Source organism: Peromyscus leucopus, chromosome 15 (assembly GCF_004664715.2).
Source record: "Peromyscus leucopus breed LL Stock chromosome 15, UCI_PerLeu_2.1, whole genome shotgun sequence".
NCBI classification, from domain to species: domain Eukaryota; kingdom Metazoa; phylum Chordata; class Mammalia; order Rodentia; family Cricetidae; genus Peromyscus; species Peromyscus leucopus.
Window position 1 is genome coordinate 59,030,660 of NC_051076.1, and position 16,711 is coordinate 59,047,370.

At 38.6% G+C, this 16,711-nt stretch overlaps 1 protein-coding gene across 2 annotated transcripts in view; it reads right to left on the reverse strand.

Annotated features, from left to right (window-relative positions):
• Thsd7b (thrombospondin type 1 domain containing 7B) overlaps positions 1-16,711 on the reverse strand; it is an 848,740-nt gene that overhangs the window by 313,564 nt on the left and 518,465 nt on the right. For both annotated transcript variants that reach the window (XM_028874962.2, XM_028874961.2), the window contains exon 12: positions 12,141-12,244. In XM_028874962.2, coding sequence (XP_028730795.1) covers positions 12,141-12,244 — 104 coding nt within the window. The remainder of the gene's footprint in view (positions 1-12,140; positions 12,245-16,711) is intronic.

Here is a 16,711-nt window from a genome sequence, read left to right on the forward strand (position 1 = left end):
AGTTCAGAGGGTCTTTGTACCCAACAAACATAGTTAGCATTAGATAATTAACAATCTGAAATGAAGAACAATATTAGCAGGTAACAGCAATCATGGAGACACAATTATTTTTCTGGTAATGTAAAGTAGAAAAACTACTTATTAAATACCAACTGTGCTCACCACAAATTGGATTGGTAAAATAACACCAATACAAATTAAACTGAGCAGTCCTTAAAATATAAACATGGATTAAATAGCTCTTTATGTAGAGTATAATTATACCATATACGTCGATCCAAACCCAAACTTCCAGGGTAGTTGCTGATAAAGTATCACATTGTTCAACGTTTCACTTGGGCACATGTTTCAGAATTTAATTATGAATTTGGAGTTTTGAAACATTCATATTTCCATGTGCCATCCAATTGTGAATTCTGAAGTGCCTTATATCCACATGTTGAAACAAATGATTCTTTAAAAATGTGTTTAGCACTACTCCAAACAAAAATGCATTAGTAATTAATTTATAGCTATACACACGTTAAGCAATTAGCTTGTTATTAACCATGAGTGCACGTAATAGGAACTGTTATTTGTACGGGCAGCATTTTAAGTAGTCCTGAAAATGAAAAGACATTTTCACAGTAGATGTGTTTGGGCAGAAAAGACTGAAGCAAGAGTCTACCTTGGTCATACAGCAGGGACTTTTACCTCCACATGGATTAGATCAGAGCCATAAGAGGGTCACCCTCCACTCTCAAGCTATGACCACAGAAAGTGCATCCAGGGCTCTGCAAATGTCCCTTGGTGGCAACTTCGTGAATGGCTGAATAAAGCAGCTCTAGAGAAACAGAGCAGAACCTTTGGTTCACACACTTACAGAGGGGGGACACAATCCCCATCCTCAGACACATCTGGCGAATAGTACTTGATCTGTTTAAATCATGGTCTCAGCACTGGAAACTCAGATCAGTGATATTTTACCTTCAACGTAGTATGTGTTTTATTTTCTGAAGGAATTTGTAAAACACCCATACTTGGAATGGACAGTCTTTTCTCTCTTGGAGATTCCTCTCTCATAAGCACTGTTTTATTTTCCACTACCTGAATTAAGTATATAAAACTGTTTCTTAATAATTTTAATATGTCATAATTCTGATCTTATTGTAAAATGAAATCATACACATATTGAAAAAGATCAGAGGAATATGCCCTTCTCTGATGCACAGCTGAGCATTGTTAAATAGGAGTAGTTACTATTTGATGCTATCACAATCATGAATTCTGTGTTGATCTTTCATTTAAGCCTTTATGGTAAACAACTTTTTTTTTTTTTTAATTTCTGTGAATTATTGAAACTGTTCTAGGACCATTTAATGGATACTTCCCTTATAGTTGACAGGCTTATATCTAATAAGTCCCTTGCTGTCAGTTAAATGGATCATCCTCATAACCTCCTAATTGCTTTGAACATACACTGGATGCCTTGAGAAAGCTTAACTGCAACTACAGCTGCTTGCTACCAAAGTAGTCAAATGCCACGCTAGTGCCAATCCATGTCTAGAGTAATGAGCTTCAACCCTAAGAACCTAGAGCCAAAGTGTCCAGCCTCAAAAGTCCAGAGTTATAATAATCTAGACCTTAGGACATGAGTCTGTAAGATTCAGCACATAAGCTTTTGGCACTCAAGAGCCCAATTCTGCCAATACCAGAAGAGCTATTCCTCATATATGCCCAACTTCTATATGGAGCCAAAAAGTCTCAGGTACCTGATTGGTAATAGGATTCCACTTACTTTTATTTTTACATTTTTTTTTGCCAGCATCCTATACTTCTTATATTGGCACACAAATAAAATACTTATCATATAAATTACACATGTAAGGTAGGGATGTTTAGTGTGGAGGCACTGGAGATATCAAGGTGAATAAGACATACTCCCTATATTTCAAGAGCTGAGAATCCTAACATGGGCACATCTAAGGTATGATACAACTGTAACACAGAAAGGACAAAAGTGTAGGAAGCTCACACTGAGAAGCTGAGCTGCATGAGGGAGACTAGACTTGGTTGGGGAAAGGCAATACCTGAGATGGGGCTAGGGGAAAGTATAGGTGGTCAACAAGTAGAGGAAGATGAAAGGAAGGCTGAAGCAGCCTAGGGTGATGAATGACTCTGGAATTTGGGCAGCACCTAGTCACTAGCTAGCATCTAAGTTTCTCTGGGAGACAGCATCAGGAAAAGTAAAATAACATCTGGCTTGGGAAGATGTTTCAACCTCACAGCCATGGAATGAATGAGAAAGAGCAGCCATGGAAAACTTCAGCAGGCAAACTAGGCAATCAGTTGAGCTACTCTCTACAGATGACAATAGCTTCACACTTAGATGGATTGCTAGAACATATACTTAGACATAGGGAGAAACAAGCAGTCTAAGAAAGAAGAAGAGAATATGGAGGCCTCAGCAAGATGGACCTGCCAGGATTCCAATGCTGACATTCTGTCAGTGGGTGGTTGCAGCTCATGAAATGGAGAGGCTAAGAAGAAAGCTCTGGTGTCTGGAAGTAGGAAATAAGTTCATCTTAGAAGCAATGAATTTTATCTAATGGTATGTTTGTGAATGAATGATGTTTAGGTGAAAATTCCAAACCTGGAATTAGAGAGAAAAATGCTGTTGTAATATAAATTTGGGATTATCACTACAGCTTAAATCCTGGGACACATGGAGTCATCAGGTTGAATATCATAGTCAGAAGGACAAATGCCCAAAAAATAAATAAATAAATATGAGGTCATGAAGCTGGCATGCAAGGCTGAGTGTAGCAGGAACCAGAATCTGAGACCTGGAGTCCCTGAGGTCTGAGTATTCACAGGTGAACTATAGGAGAAGATAAGGAACCAGAGAAGGGAAGCCCTGTGAGCTGAGGATGTTGCTGGATGTTGGGTCTCAGGAAACTTTTGGGGAAGGGTCTGTGTGGATGAAGAGACATTTCATGAAGCATCTGCTGTCTTCCTCACTGTTTCTTCACCTCATTCTGTTTCCTCATTAGGGAGCAAAAGAGGGAAGGGACTTTCTTCCTTCTAACTCCTGAACTCACCTATTCACTCAGTTACATCCCATTTGCCATATTCAGACACACTCATATGGTCACTCAATTATTTCCTTGTTCCTAACAGCTTCAGATATTTCTTCCACTAGTTGTTTTTGATCTTATATTCATAGTTGTGCAGGATAGACATCACTTATCTTTGAACTATGAGCTATAATGTACTTCTTTCTTGGTCTTCGCTGACAAATATTTGTAATATTGCCCACTCAATATTCATCTCCTCCAGGCCCTTGTTTCTAAAACTAGATTGAATTCTTTCAATCTTCAATCACTATATTGAAACTAGGCTTGTTCTACTCAGTTATACCTATTCAATTAACAAATATAATGCATTGTCTGTCTTATAAAAATTTGATAATTCCACACTCATAGCTTTAAATTTTTTTACCTCAATGAATTTTATGATAGTCAAATAACTATGCTGCCATTTCATGAAGAACATCAGACTATAGACAAGGGAGTATGGAGAATACTGTTGCAAAAAAAAAAAAAGCAACCAGCTCTTCATTGGAAAAATTTGAGGAACTTTTCACATGCTAACTCTTCATCAAGCCTTTCCCAAGGAAGATGCTTGGCCCCACAGCCTCCATCATTCCCCACATATCTGGCTAATCTCTACTGCATCACCAGCAGTTTATTTCTAAGAATCACATTAGTAATATCCACAGCCACTCCCTCCAGTGTCAGTCTTACTCTCATCCCAGGTGTGCAAGGGAAAGGGAATCAACCCTTCCAGAGAAACTAGATCCACTCGTAAAAGCATCAACATGGTAGAACTATTCTGCCTAGGAAAACTGAGGCTCTGAGAAGAAAGCTGGCATAGTTAGACCAACCTCACACAAGTCCTGAGAGGCAGAGCGGGCCTTTGAGACATACTGCTTTGCATTTGAAGAAAAGGACTATTCCTTTGACCCTAGTCTTTCAATACTTGCCCTCTACACTTTTTTTTTCTTAAACTGTGAAAGCACATGGTATTTATCTACTTTTGAGTATGCAGTTCCAAATATGCATGTGTAGAATGGGTGGCTCCTAATATCTATTAAGTTGGTTTAAATGTTAACTTGCCACATGTGGAATCACCTGAGTAGGAAGTCTCACCTGAAGAAGCATCCTGATTTCCTTGATTGCAGGGCAAGTCCCACCTGGATTATGGGCATCCTCATCTCATAGTAGCCCAGATAAAAAGGGTGTGTTGCCAGGAAGATCATCTCATTTTAGGCTCCCTTGGCCTCTTGATTCTGTTCCTCTAGAGAACTCTGATTGAAATAATATCCAAATGAGGCCTCTGTGTGTGTATATCATGTGCTCATTTTGTGTCAATAATTTATGCCAACATTTGTCTGCATCGTCCAGTCCTCATTGGTTTATACTGTGTGCTTTCAACTCATCGTGATGTTTTTCTTGGTGCATAAGATTAGCTACTGGATGGCATTGATTTCTTTTTCTTAAACGCCTTTTATGTGTGCTCCTTCTGATCCATCCTTAGCATTACTATTCTAGTGTGAGTGTCCAAATTCCTTCCTGGCATAAGTTCAAAGGCTCCACGAGCCCCCAATCCTTCCTACTTCAGTTCTTATTTTTCAGGTCCTTCCAGAAAACAGATGACTTGAAGTGCTCGTTGACTTTAATGACTCCCGTAGTCTTTAATTCTGACTTTCCAAACACCTGGATTAAAGTGGGGTTATTTAGTTTTTGTCTTATGCACCATAGGACTTCTTTATAGCATGGCTGGCCTGAAAAGACACCGTTTTGAGACTTTCACATCTGTTTGAATTCAGAGCCTCGGTAGAACTTAGGCTTGATGCATCAGGGTAGATAGTATAGCCGCTGGCACAGGTGTGAGCTTTTTGTTCAGTTGCTTCTACCTGGGAGGAGCATTGGGGTTTGGTTTTCATTTGGAAAGGCACACAACTCTATGCACAAATCTATTTCCTTCTGCTGCAGTCCTAAGAGAGAGCTCTGGATAAACAGAGCAAATGCCTCGACCTTAGTTACACCCGTGCTAAGTAAAGTCAGGGGATGCACTTTTACTTAAAGAGATGGGATTTGGCTCTGCACAAAAGACATGTAATCCCATTACATGTACACAGCTTCCTGTAGGCTTTGAAATTTATATCAGCGTTCCTGAAGGGAACATAGTTCTGTAACTGAGAATAATATGGCCAGGAGAGAAACTTCCCACTCAGAGTTTTGCAAAAGACCGCATTCAGCAATTGAAGTTTCCTTTATCCATCTTCACCGGCAGTATCCATTTCTTTAGTAAAATATCTTCTGAGGATATGAATGAGGTGGATGTGGGGAAAGGGTTACTGTGTCCTTGGAATCATAGCTTATTATATTAAAAGCAGAGAGGCTAGTGAAAGGAGACGATACTGAAGCAACAGTTAGTTAACACTGTGTAACTAAAGCATTCTGCCTCAGGTTGCCCATCTCCTTTAATATTTATATTTAATTTATCACTGAGTTTTAAAATATGCATATTTTACCTGCAGCTACCACAAAAGCCACAGAGATAATCCTATCCTGAAACACATAAAGGAAATGAAAAATGCCTCCAAGAGCTGTGACTCACTTCTATTAAAATGCAACCTCTGCTGCGAACTGAGGGCTCCACTCGCAAAACCAATGCCTGTGGTATTATCAGGCCCATCCTCTTGTTATGCTCAGGGTAGTTTAATTCTGAGAGTTGTCCTACACTGTCAATTTAATTTCCACAGTCTAACCTGGTCACTCTTATTTTCACACGTTCAACAATTATATTTAAGAGAGAGATGTTTTCAAAGAATGGTTCTTGAGGGCTGAAGACATGGCTCTGTGGCTACAAGCACTTGCTGCTCTTACAGAGGATCCCAGCCTGGTTACCAGAACCCCAGTGGTGCCTTATGGTGGTCTATAACTCCAATTATAGGAGATCCAACTCCTTCTTCTGGCCTTCATGGCACCAGGCACACAGACAGTGCAAAGACATACATACAGGCAAAACACTCACACACATAAAATAAAAATAAATACATTTTTAAATAGCTCTTATATTCTTTTATGATACATGTAATTAATCTTTTGGTCCCTGGAACTAAGAAATGGAATGTACTGATAAAGAGCATTATGCACTCCAATCCAATAGTACATTCTGGTCCTGCTGTTTATATTGTTGTTGGTGTTTTGTTTCCATTAGATAGATTCTACTATATAGGGAAAGCTGGCTTTGAACTTGTGTTCCTTCTGCCTCATCCTCCTGAGCTGACATTATGACCATGTCTGGCTTATGAGCATTCTTTAATAAAACAAATATTGAAGCACAATCACTTTTTCCAATCAACTTCACTGAAGATATTGACACTTGTGTGCTGGATGAGTATTTGCTCATTAGTTACATCACATACCCTAATATATTGATCTGGTAAGTGAAGTCATGTCCTCCATTCTGTTGAAAGCAGGTGAAGACTTGAGTTAATATGTAAGAGCAAATGGAGGCCTGAGTAAATGTGTTGTGGACATAAGCATGACCATGTCAAAGACCACAAGGCCTCAGACACATAGGAATGGCAAAGCTTCCCCCAAGTCTGTGTGCAAATGCTAACATTGTGTGCAGAAATTAAAGACAAGCACATCCTCTTGTATATTAACAGCCTAAGTCTGCTTCCCTACAGAGACCTCCTACCTAAATTAGCTAACACACCACCTCCTTTGTCTATCTACAATAAACCAATCTCCTCTGTTCAGGTGCATAAAATAAATGCTCTGGGTTTCCAGGCTACTTCTGGTGATTCTCCATCGGAGCAGAAGGCCCAGGTTTTCTGTACTGTCTGTATGTCTGTCCTTTATTCACTATCTCATTACCCTAATCAGATTTCCAGGACTCAAAGCTGTGCCAGGTAGCTGCACCCTCCCATAAATCCACAGAGACCATATAGATGTTTCTACCCCATTCAAAAATTGTATTGCTGAAAGGATTTCTTGGGAGTAGCTCTCAGTGGCTCTCCATCCCTGATTGACCATGCTCACAGTCAGAGATAATATAGCTCATTTCTGTTTAAGTCTGGAAGCATATTGTGGAAACCACTCTACTTTTCTTCCCAGAAAACACATTCCTTCCTCCTTCAACAACAAACACAAACCAAATAAAACAACAAAGGCAAAGACTACATATATCTCTGATTACAGATCTTGATTATTATAATCAACACCTAGACACATGATTCCCCCAGTGAACCTGCAAAAACAACCTTCTGATTGTGGTCTATGTAGGTGAACATGACAGAATCAACCTGTGTATGCTCTCTGTCTCCCTAGAAGAAATACATCTGCCATGGGAGAGCTAAGTAAGGGTGGCTGATAGCTGTACTCTGGATCTTGAGTGTTCCCAAAAGCTCATGGGTAAAGGCTTAGCTTCCAGCCTTTGACACTAGTTGGGGAGGGGGGACCTGTGCTACATGGGAGTGTTTGGGAGGAAGGCAGATCCCCGAGACTGCACTCTACTACACTCTAGAAGGAGAGGCTAGCAGCTTGACTCTTCCTTGGTGTCTTTTTTTTTTTTTACTTCCCTTGTCATGAAATGAGCAGGATCCTCAGCCACATACCCCTGCTGTGACCTTCTGTTTCCCCTGACTTCCAAAAGCAATGTGTCAACTGACCCCGGACTGGAATCCTCCTCAAAAATGGAGCTAAGAGACTACTTTCCTCTAAGTTGACTTTTTCCAAGGTGTCCTGTCAAAGTGTCAGAAACCCAACACTCAGAGTGACAGTTTAGTTTTGATGTCTAGCTGGCAAGCTATGTATGATGTCCTATTTGAGACTGTGCTGTATTTCTGTGTGTTTTCTAAACTAGGGTGGATGATAAGCTAATGGCGGGTGGTGATCTTTATATCTTTCCCTTCTTTCTACGAAGACAATGTCACTTAAAACAGAACTTATTAGAGAACTAAAGTACTCAGATTTACAATATGAGTAGTTTGTTCTGAATCCAGTTTATATAATTTATTGATTTATTTGGGGGCTTTATGGATATATACTTTACAGCATATGATTTGTATAAGTTAGGGAAATTGGATAAATCAAATTTTACAGATTCAATCACAAATTAAAGACTCTAGAAAGAAATTAGATTATGAAAAACTATGACATTAAGTATATCTTACCAAAATAATAGACATACAGAAGTACACATGCAGCATACATATTTCCATCTTTGGAAACCAAGTATTATTACTGCTATACAATTACAATTTTAGAGCACATTGTTCCTTCAACTTTTCCTACCTATTTCTTATTCTGTCCTTTCTTCAAAAGTAAAGATAACCCAGAATTATTCTTAAACTAGGTTATTTCATGCATTTTTATAAGTAGAAAAACACCTTGATTTTTAGGAAATTATTTAAAGGCAAAGCTTATAGATTCCCTAAATTACTGTGTAAGAAATCTGTGCCTCTTATTGCAAAGAAAACTAATTAAGAAAGAAGAAAAAAGGTTTGATGATTATTAGAAACCTGCCTTTTTCATTTCTTGTAAACTTTATTCAGTGAAAGTAAACTAAAAAATGGAGGCACTTCAAGATGTCAAGAACATCTAAGACACAAAAACATAATCCTCTATCTCTTACTTCATCTATATCACAGTGCCACAGTGTTGTCTTTCTGACAACAGGGAGCATTCAACACCTGATGAATGAGGTACTGTCCAAAAGGAAAACATCTGGGTGTCTTTTGAGCCAGTTTTAAGTGGGTCACTATGGGTAGCAAAATTAAAATTATTGCACAGATAATTTCACACTTCTAGGAATTCCAGAACCCTTATTTTTTCTCTTTATAGTAATACAAAATTACTAAAACATTTACCACTTTAACCATAGTTTTTTTTAAATAAGAGAATACATATTTCTTTTTTCTATATTACCATTTGTCACTAAAGATGATCCTATATTATTTCTTTATTCAAATTTAGCACAAATTAACTGGGTAGAAAAATGTCTTGCTCTCTGTGCAGTATAGGTACCTCTGAGAGTGGAACCCCAAATCTCACTACCCTGGAGAAGATACGGGTATTTTGCTATAGCTGTAATTCTGCCTGCTCCCTGTCTTTGTCCTTCCATGATTAGAAGAGAATTACATAAATGAATTTTAACTGTACACTGATTAAACAATTTAACAACATAAATACAATAAAGTGAAGCAATAGATTTTTATATTTCTAGAGCTATATTGATTAAAAATACTAAAAATGAATGAATGAAATATAAACAGTGGTTAAGATATATATATATTCTAAGTTTATTGCTGAGTTAGTTCCACAAAGTCCAAAAGAAACTGAAGGCCTAGATTTGCCTGGTGGGCAAGGATTAGAACTCTCTCCTCTTACAGTTTCGATCGGTTCTCATAGACACTCAGGTTTCATCTTTCACAACTTCCTAGAACACAGGTGTAAAGATGTGTAAGCCCTACTCTAGAGCAGGGCTTCTCAACCTTCCTAATGCTGAGATCCTTTAATAGAGTTCCTCGTACTGTGATGAATCTCAACCTTAAAACTTACACTTCATGACTGTAATTTTGCTACTGTTATGAATCGTAATGTAAATATCTGATATGCAGGATATCTGAAATTTGATTTCTGTGAAAGGGTCATTTGACCCCTAAAGGGGTCATAACCCACAGGCTGAGAGCTGCTGGTCTAGACACTCTCAAAAACTTCACATTAGAAGAAATGACTGCAAAGTTAGTCCCAGTGTTTGAGAGTGAATTGTGTAGAAACAAACCTCCCAAGCAGGACGTCTCAGCAAGGTTGCTTATATATTTTTATTTATTTTTTAAAAATTTTCTTTTACATATCAACCCCTGTTTCCCCTCCCTCCTTTTCTCCTGCTCCCCCTACCTCCTCCCATTCCACACCCATCCCCACCTCATGGAGGGTAAGGCCTCCCTTGGGTAGTCAACACAGGTTGCTTACATTCTTACACAGTATTGAACGGCAACAGGGAAGCATGACTCATGAAGATTTATTGTATTGTCTAAGATCATCTCCTATGAGCTACACACACACACACACATACACACACTCACACACACACATACACACAGAGGGGGGGATGATGATGATGATGATGATGATGATGATGATGATGAAGGTTTTCCACATTCAGAGTCTGCATCACAATGGATGCAACACACACACAGACAAACCCTTTTCAAGGAAGTCCCATGTTACTGTAAGCCACAGAGAATTCTCACAGAAAAGACTCCTGGAAGTGGTAGAATGGGAGCTTCAGAGTGAAATTATTAGCATTAATGGAAGTAGAAGTTGCAGGTTAGTGTTTCCCTGTATAGCATATTGCCAAGTATGTGGACTACTTTGGTCTTGGATTTCCCCCCTGCTTCTTCTCTCTTACAGAGGAAATGGCCTCTCTTCCAGGAATTCCCAATTTTCCTAGTTCACTCATATTTTATGAAACACATCTTCCAGATGCCTCTGGAGTTGGGATGCATCTAGATAAATGTTAGGGGATTTGTTTCCCATGGATATTCTCACCTTACCCTGATCCCTTGGGTGATATGATGTAGACTAAGATCCTGTTCATCAGCCCTTGAGAGACTGCTCTATTCCCTTTCACTTTCCAAAGCTGATGCTGAGAAGCCCTATGTTTGGGAGATAGACTTGTAACTGACTGACTGTGGAAGGCTGGAGACCAGATTATTCTCTTATGTCTCCAAGTTTCACAAGGATGAGCATAATGTAAGTCCTTCTCAGTCATGTTAATCTTGTTCAACCAAGAGATGTACAGTTTCCCAAAATGGCAATCTTCTTAGGTTACTTATTTGATAACTTTTCATATATTTGTTTTATTTTTTTTTCGGAACTCTTAGGTTTTCTGTTTTTTTCTTTTATTCCTTCCTATTCATTGCTTTCTTGTTTGTTTTCTTTCATACTGGAGGCCTTTTCCAAAATGCAGTGACTCATTGTTTTTATTAATTATATAATATTAATATTTAAAAGGGTTTTAAAGGGTTTTAGGGGCATGTTGTCTGCTGGGCAGGCAAGAATATCCATTGTGTAATATTAATTCTGACAATATTAATTCCTAAATGTCATTATCTGTAGGTCAGAAAAAGAACCCCGATCTTGTGTAGGTGTGGTTGTGCAGAGGGAGTTGGGAATGCATTGGTACTGCCCAGCCAGGTTGCTAAAGTAGATGAAGGAAGAGAACTAGTGCTCTAACTCTCCATTCAGATATTCCACGGGCCCTCTGGATTTCAGTCTAGCCGTCATCTCCTTCACCCTCTGACTATTTTCCAGTGCCACAACCTCTCTTGTCCTGTGACTGGATAATAAACCAACAAGCTCCAACAAAAGCAAGAAGAACAGGAGTGACAAAGTTATTGCATTTTCAGAATAAAGTCCTTCCTGTCAAGACTTGTATAGTTACAACTGCATTAGGAATGAGGCAGAAAAGGGAGCAGCCTGAGTCCCTGGGTGCTTTTCAGAGATCTGCTGCCTTTCCTAGAGGATCATAATAAAAACACCCTCTACTTCAGACACAGAAGCTTAGCACAATGCCTTTAGAAGTTCTGTGCATATTGAACACATAGCAAGCACAGCGCGCACACACACACACACACACACACACATACACACACACACACTTGTGCTTAAGCCAGAACCATTAAGATTAGTCAGCTCATCCAGTTATGTTTCCATTCATATAGTTAATCATCACATAAACATGCAATGTAAACAAAGTATAATGTGTACTTTCATATCTGATTTTGGCATCATCTCAACATCTTGGCCGATATCCAATATACATTCACAATATGGACATGGAGGTCATTTATTTATTTATTGTCTTGCTTTAGTACTGAGGTGCAGTGAAAGGTTATGGTTAAATGATGATATTTAACTAACAACACTTACTAACGCCAAGAGTAAATTCAGTCATAAATATAAATAGCTCAATCTAGAAATATCACAACCTGCCCAAATACAAAGATAAGCAATAAGTATGGAGTAACATGACTTCAAACCACACATGAACAGGAAGCGATTTAAAACTCTGCTTACCTCTTGTCTGCAACCCCTTCCCACACGCCTCACTGGTGCCTGTTCTCCCCTGCCTGACAGACTCTGGAACCAAGATGCAAGGGCTCCATTTCTGTAGTTTCCACCTGTGACCACAAGGAAGAATACAACAGAACATTTACCATGACAAATGTGCAGAGGAAATACTTGCAATACTTGACTTAGAGATGCAGAAATAGAAATACCAGGTGCAGTAAGCCTGGGTTTGAGAAACAAAAAACAAAAAACAAAAAAACATGCCCAGTACTGTAAACCTTGCCAATTAGCCAATTAGCCATGAGGTCATAGACCTCAACGAAGAATCTACTACCCCTACTTTCCTAAACCAGTTTAATTTCTAACTGCATTCTAAAACCTTATCTTTATCCCTTGGGTAAATGTAACTCTCACCTGTCATTAAAGGAATGTCTTACTGAAGCAGATTGAGACCATTGGAGAAATCTGCAATGGTTCAAAACACAAAAAGCAGCATACCATAGGGTCCCAACCCCAACAGATACATCTACAATGTGCCCTGTGCACCTAAGGCTCAGGAAACTTCATGAAAGAGGAGACCAATGATTGCAACAGCCAGAGGATCAGGACATCTGCACCGAGATAATGGCTTCTATATGGGACAGGGAAGCTGCAACCAGGATTCAAATTAAAAAAAAAAAATTGTCAGCCTCAATAAGCCCGTCACAGTGACAATGTAACTTGGCATGCCAATATAAATATAAGACATCTCACAGGGTCCCAATCCTAGATGAGAAATTACAGGCAGTTAATGGCTGTTGAAAGACTGAGAATCATTTTTGATTCTCATGACAGACCTGTCAAATCCTAAGTAGCCATCCTTAAACATATATATGTATTGAACACATACACAGACACAGACACACACACACACACACACACACACACACACACACACACACACATGCACTGTGGAATAGTCCTTCTTTACACTGTAAAGATGTGTTGCATTCATTGTTAATAAAAGAGCTCATTGGCCAATGGATAGGCAGGAGTTTCATGACAGAGGGAATACTGGGGAGAAGAGAAGGGAGGAGTCTGAGGAGACACCTTGAGATGCAGAGAGCATGATGGTAAGTACATTCATGAGGTAAACATGCCTCAAGGAAGCACATAGATTAATAAAAATGGGTTAATTTAAGTTATAAGAGCTAGCTAAAAAAATGAGCCTGGAGCTATTGGCCAAGCATTTATAATTAATGTTAAGTCTCTGTGTAGTTATTTGGGGAGCACCTGGCAGGACAGCTGATTGGTGGTCTAGACAGAACAGTCCACCAATACCTATATATTCTATTTATATACATACATATGTACATACATATATAGTGTGTTAAAATAAATAAATTAATTAAAATCCAACCCTAGAAAGTGTTGAGGATGGTAAGAGCTGACTGTTGATTTCGCTCTCCACCCAGGGTCATGATTAAAGTTGTGATTTTACTTTAGGGAATTTGAACATTTATGTATGAACCTTAGCATATAAAAAATCATCAAGGGAAGCTTAAAATACACAGACCACCCTGTTTACTTACAACCATTTTAAAATTTAAATGTAAAGAAGAAAAGGGAGCAATCTTTGTATTCTACTGGAAAATAGAAGATATAAAGTTTAAATATCTGAAAGCTTGGGATGCAGACTTTCACCTATTCTCTTGTGCTTCTGTTTTCTTTTTAAATATGGTACTTCTAGGATTTGGACATAACTCTAACATTTCCATCAGTTATGGAACGAAATGAAAAAGGTGACTCTAGGGACCGACCTCACACAAAAGTTCATCTTAGGGAAGTGGAATGGATGTTATCTGATAAGATATTAGGACTTGCTTTTCTCTGAGGAAATGGTCCCTGAAGAAGCCACCTGGCTTCTCTCTGCTTACCTTCCTCAAGTTAATAAAAGTGTCTATTTTTGATACACAGAGGATAGCTTCTGTTCTGAAAAATAATTTCTACACAGTACTCCAGAAAACTCAAGGCCAAAGCCTAACCAGGGTCCTAGTTCCTCTGGTTAGTATACTAAGTCCATTTTATATGAGCCAAGAACTCTGCTAAGACAGAAGATGATTTATTCACTGGCCCTTGCCTCACAAGCTCCTTAAAATGTATGGCCAGGAGAGAAGAAAATTACTGTTTGTCTTCGACTGGCTGTCTTAATGAGAATGGCTTAAGATTTTGGTTGGAAATCAGGAAATAGATAAATAGAAAGTGAGCTGTGATCAAATAAATCAGAGATTAACTTCTACAGTAACAAATTCTCTTTGTTTATACATAGGTTCCATCAACATACTCAAATCCACAATAGCTTAGGTGGTGATGGGTTCCTGTCCACCTTTTGAATCATGATGTGTTATTCATTTGAATTCCTTAAGCTAAATTTGCTTAGGCTTCAGCCGGGCGGTGGTGGCACAAGCCTTTAATCCCAGCACTCGGGAGGCAGAGCCAGGCGGATCTCTGTGAGTTCGAGGCCAGCCTGGGCTACCAAGTGAGTTCCAGGAAAGGCGCAAAGCTACACAGAGAAACCCTGTTTCGAAAAACCAAAAAAAAAAAAATTTGCTTAGGCTTCTCACACTAACATGAAACCAGGATATTCACTCAAGTTTAGCTTGCTGTGTAGACAGAAAGGGATGGAAGGAGTTTTCAGAGTTTTGAGATGATAAACTAGAATTCAGTCAGAGTAAGTGACAGCCTGAGGCTGGATCATTCTGGTTACTTGCTCATTGGCTTTTGGTTCTATCTCACTGTCAGTTCTGTGTAAAGATCATGTCTTCATGCTGTTTTCTTCTTCAGTGTCTAATTTAATGTACTGGATGATGCAGGATAATGTAGGTAGGCATTTTCATTCTGTTCTGATTTGGGAAATGTGGATATGTGACCTTAATGCAGTTAAAAGAATGAACCAGAAGATAGCAATAAAAAACCACCTAAACTTGATTTTTGGGGACAACTTTATCCAGAATACCAGTATAGGGGAAACAAAATCTAACTAGAACCACAGTGTCCGACTTTATAAGGTCTTCTACAAGAGTCAGAGAGTTCTGTTAACTTGGACACAGTTTGAAGTGCACATCAGGAAATGGGATCTGGTTGAGGAGAACTGATTTCTGGGAAAATGGCAGGAGGTAAATAAAAAAAACAGTTAAAACATTGATTAAATTGAAGTACTATCAAATAGTAAGGAGAGGAAAATCGAACAGTCCATCAACGGTTTCTGAGATCTCAGCTGATTATAATGGCCCTGGGTTTATTAAAATGTCTGATAATATTTGATTTGGCCAAGTTCTTCACTTGGCTACTTGCCCCAAGAGCAATTTTCTGGACATAGAAGTTTCAATATTTACTCACAGCACAAGAGGGTGATTACTGACAGTGATTCCACGATGGCACCATGGTTATGGGAGCAAAGAGCAGCCTGGGCCTGATCCCAGTGTTTATCTACATCCTCCCCAAACTGTCCATCAAATTAGAAGGATGGAGTGAAGCATGGCAGAGCAGTGGCATTGGACTTCTCAATGGCACTCTTACTGTGTATCTAAAATGAGCTCTTTTTGGAAAAGCAATGAAACGGAATCATTCCTGAAATAATTAGCCCTTAAGCCTCACAGCTTTAAGACACAGTTTCTAAAATTATCAGGATAAAACATTAGATAATTTTGTAAAATACGTTTTAGAGTGAGTTGGTAAAAACTGTATGATTTTTAAACCATGAGCTATTATCATAAATCAGTGACTACATTTAATCTAAGATTATTTAAAAGCAATGCTATTACTGAATTTGAAACTTTCAAATTCTAAAAGATTGGATGGTTAAGAATTGGAAAAGAAACTTGGATATGGTTTCATAAACATTAGTTACCAATGTCTAAAAGGGAAGAGAGAAGGAGCATAAAAAGTTTAAGAGTTATTCTTTTTCTCTTACTAAAAGGAGGGTGTTTGGGAACAGGTATCAACAAAACTACATTGAATATGTGGATGAAATTTACCAAGAATAAATAAAAATTATATTAAAAACATATCATCCAGTTGCTTAATAAACATGCATCTGATTTATGGTTTGAGACAGGAATATATATATATATATGTATATAAGTATATACAGGAATGTATACACACACACACACACATATATATACTATACATGTGTATACACACAAACACACACACACACACACACACACACACACACATATATATAGGAAGCACAATCCTAATAAGATGCAGTGTGAATCTATTTAGTCTTATTAAATAAAAACCAGGAGTCTGCTGTGGGATGTCTTTCTGTATGCTGTGAATATGTGTTGCTCTGATTGTTTGATAAATAAAGCTATTTGGCCTATGGCACGGCAACTTAGAGGCAGGTGGGAAATCCAGGAGAGAGACAGGAAGAAGACAGACAGAGGTGCAGTGGGGGGTGGAGGGATGGGTCAGTGGTTAAGAGCACTGGCTGTTCTTCCAGAAGACCCAGGTTCACATGACAGCTCAAGATCATCTGTAAATCCAGTTCCAGGGGATCTGACACCCTCACATCAGTGCACATAAAAGAT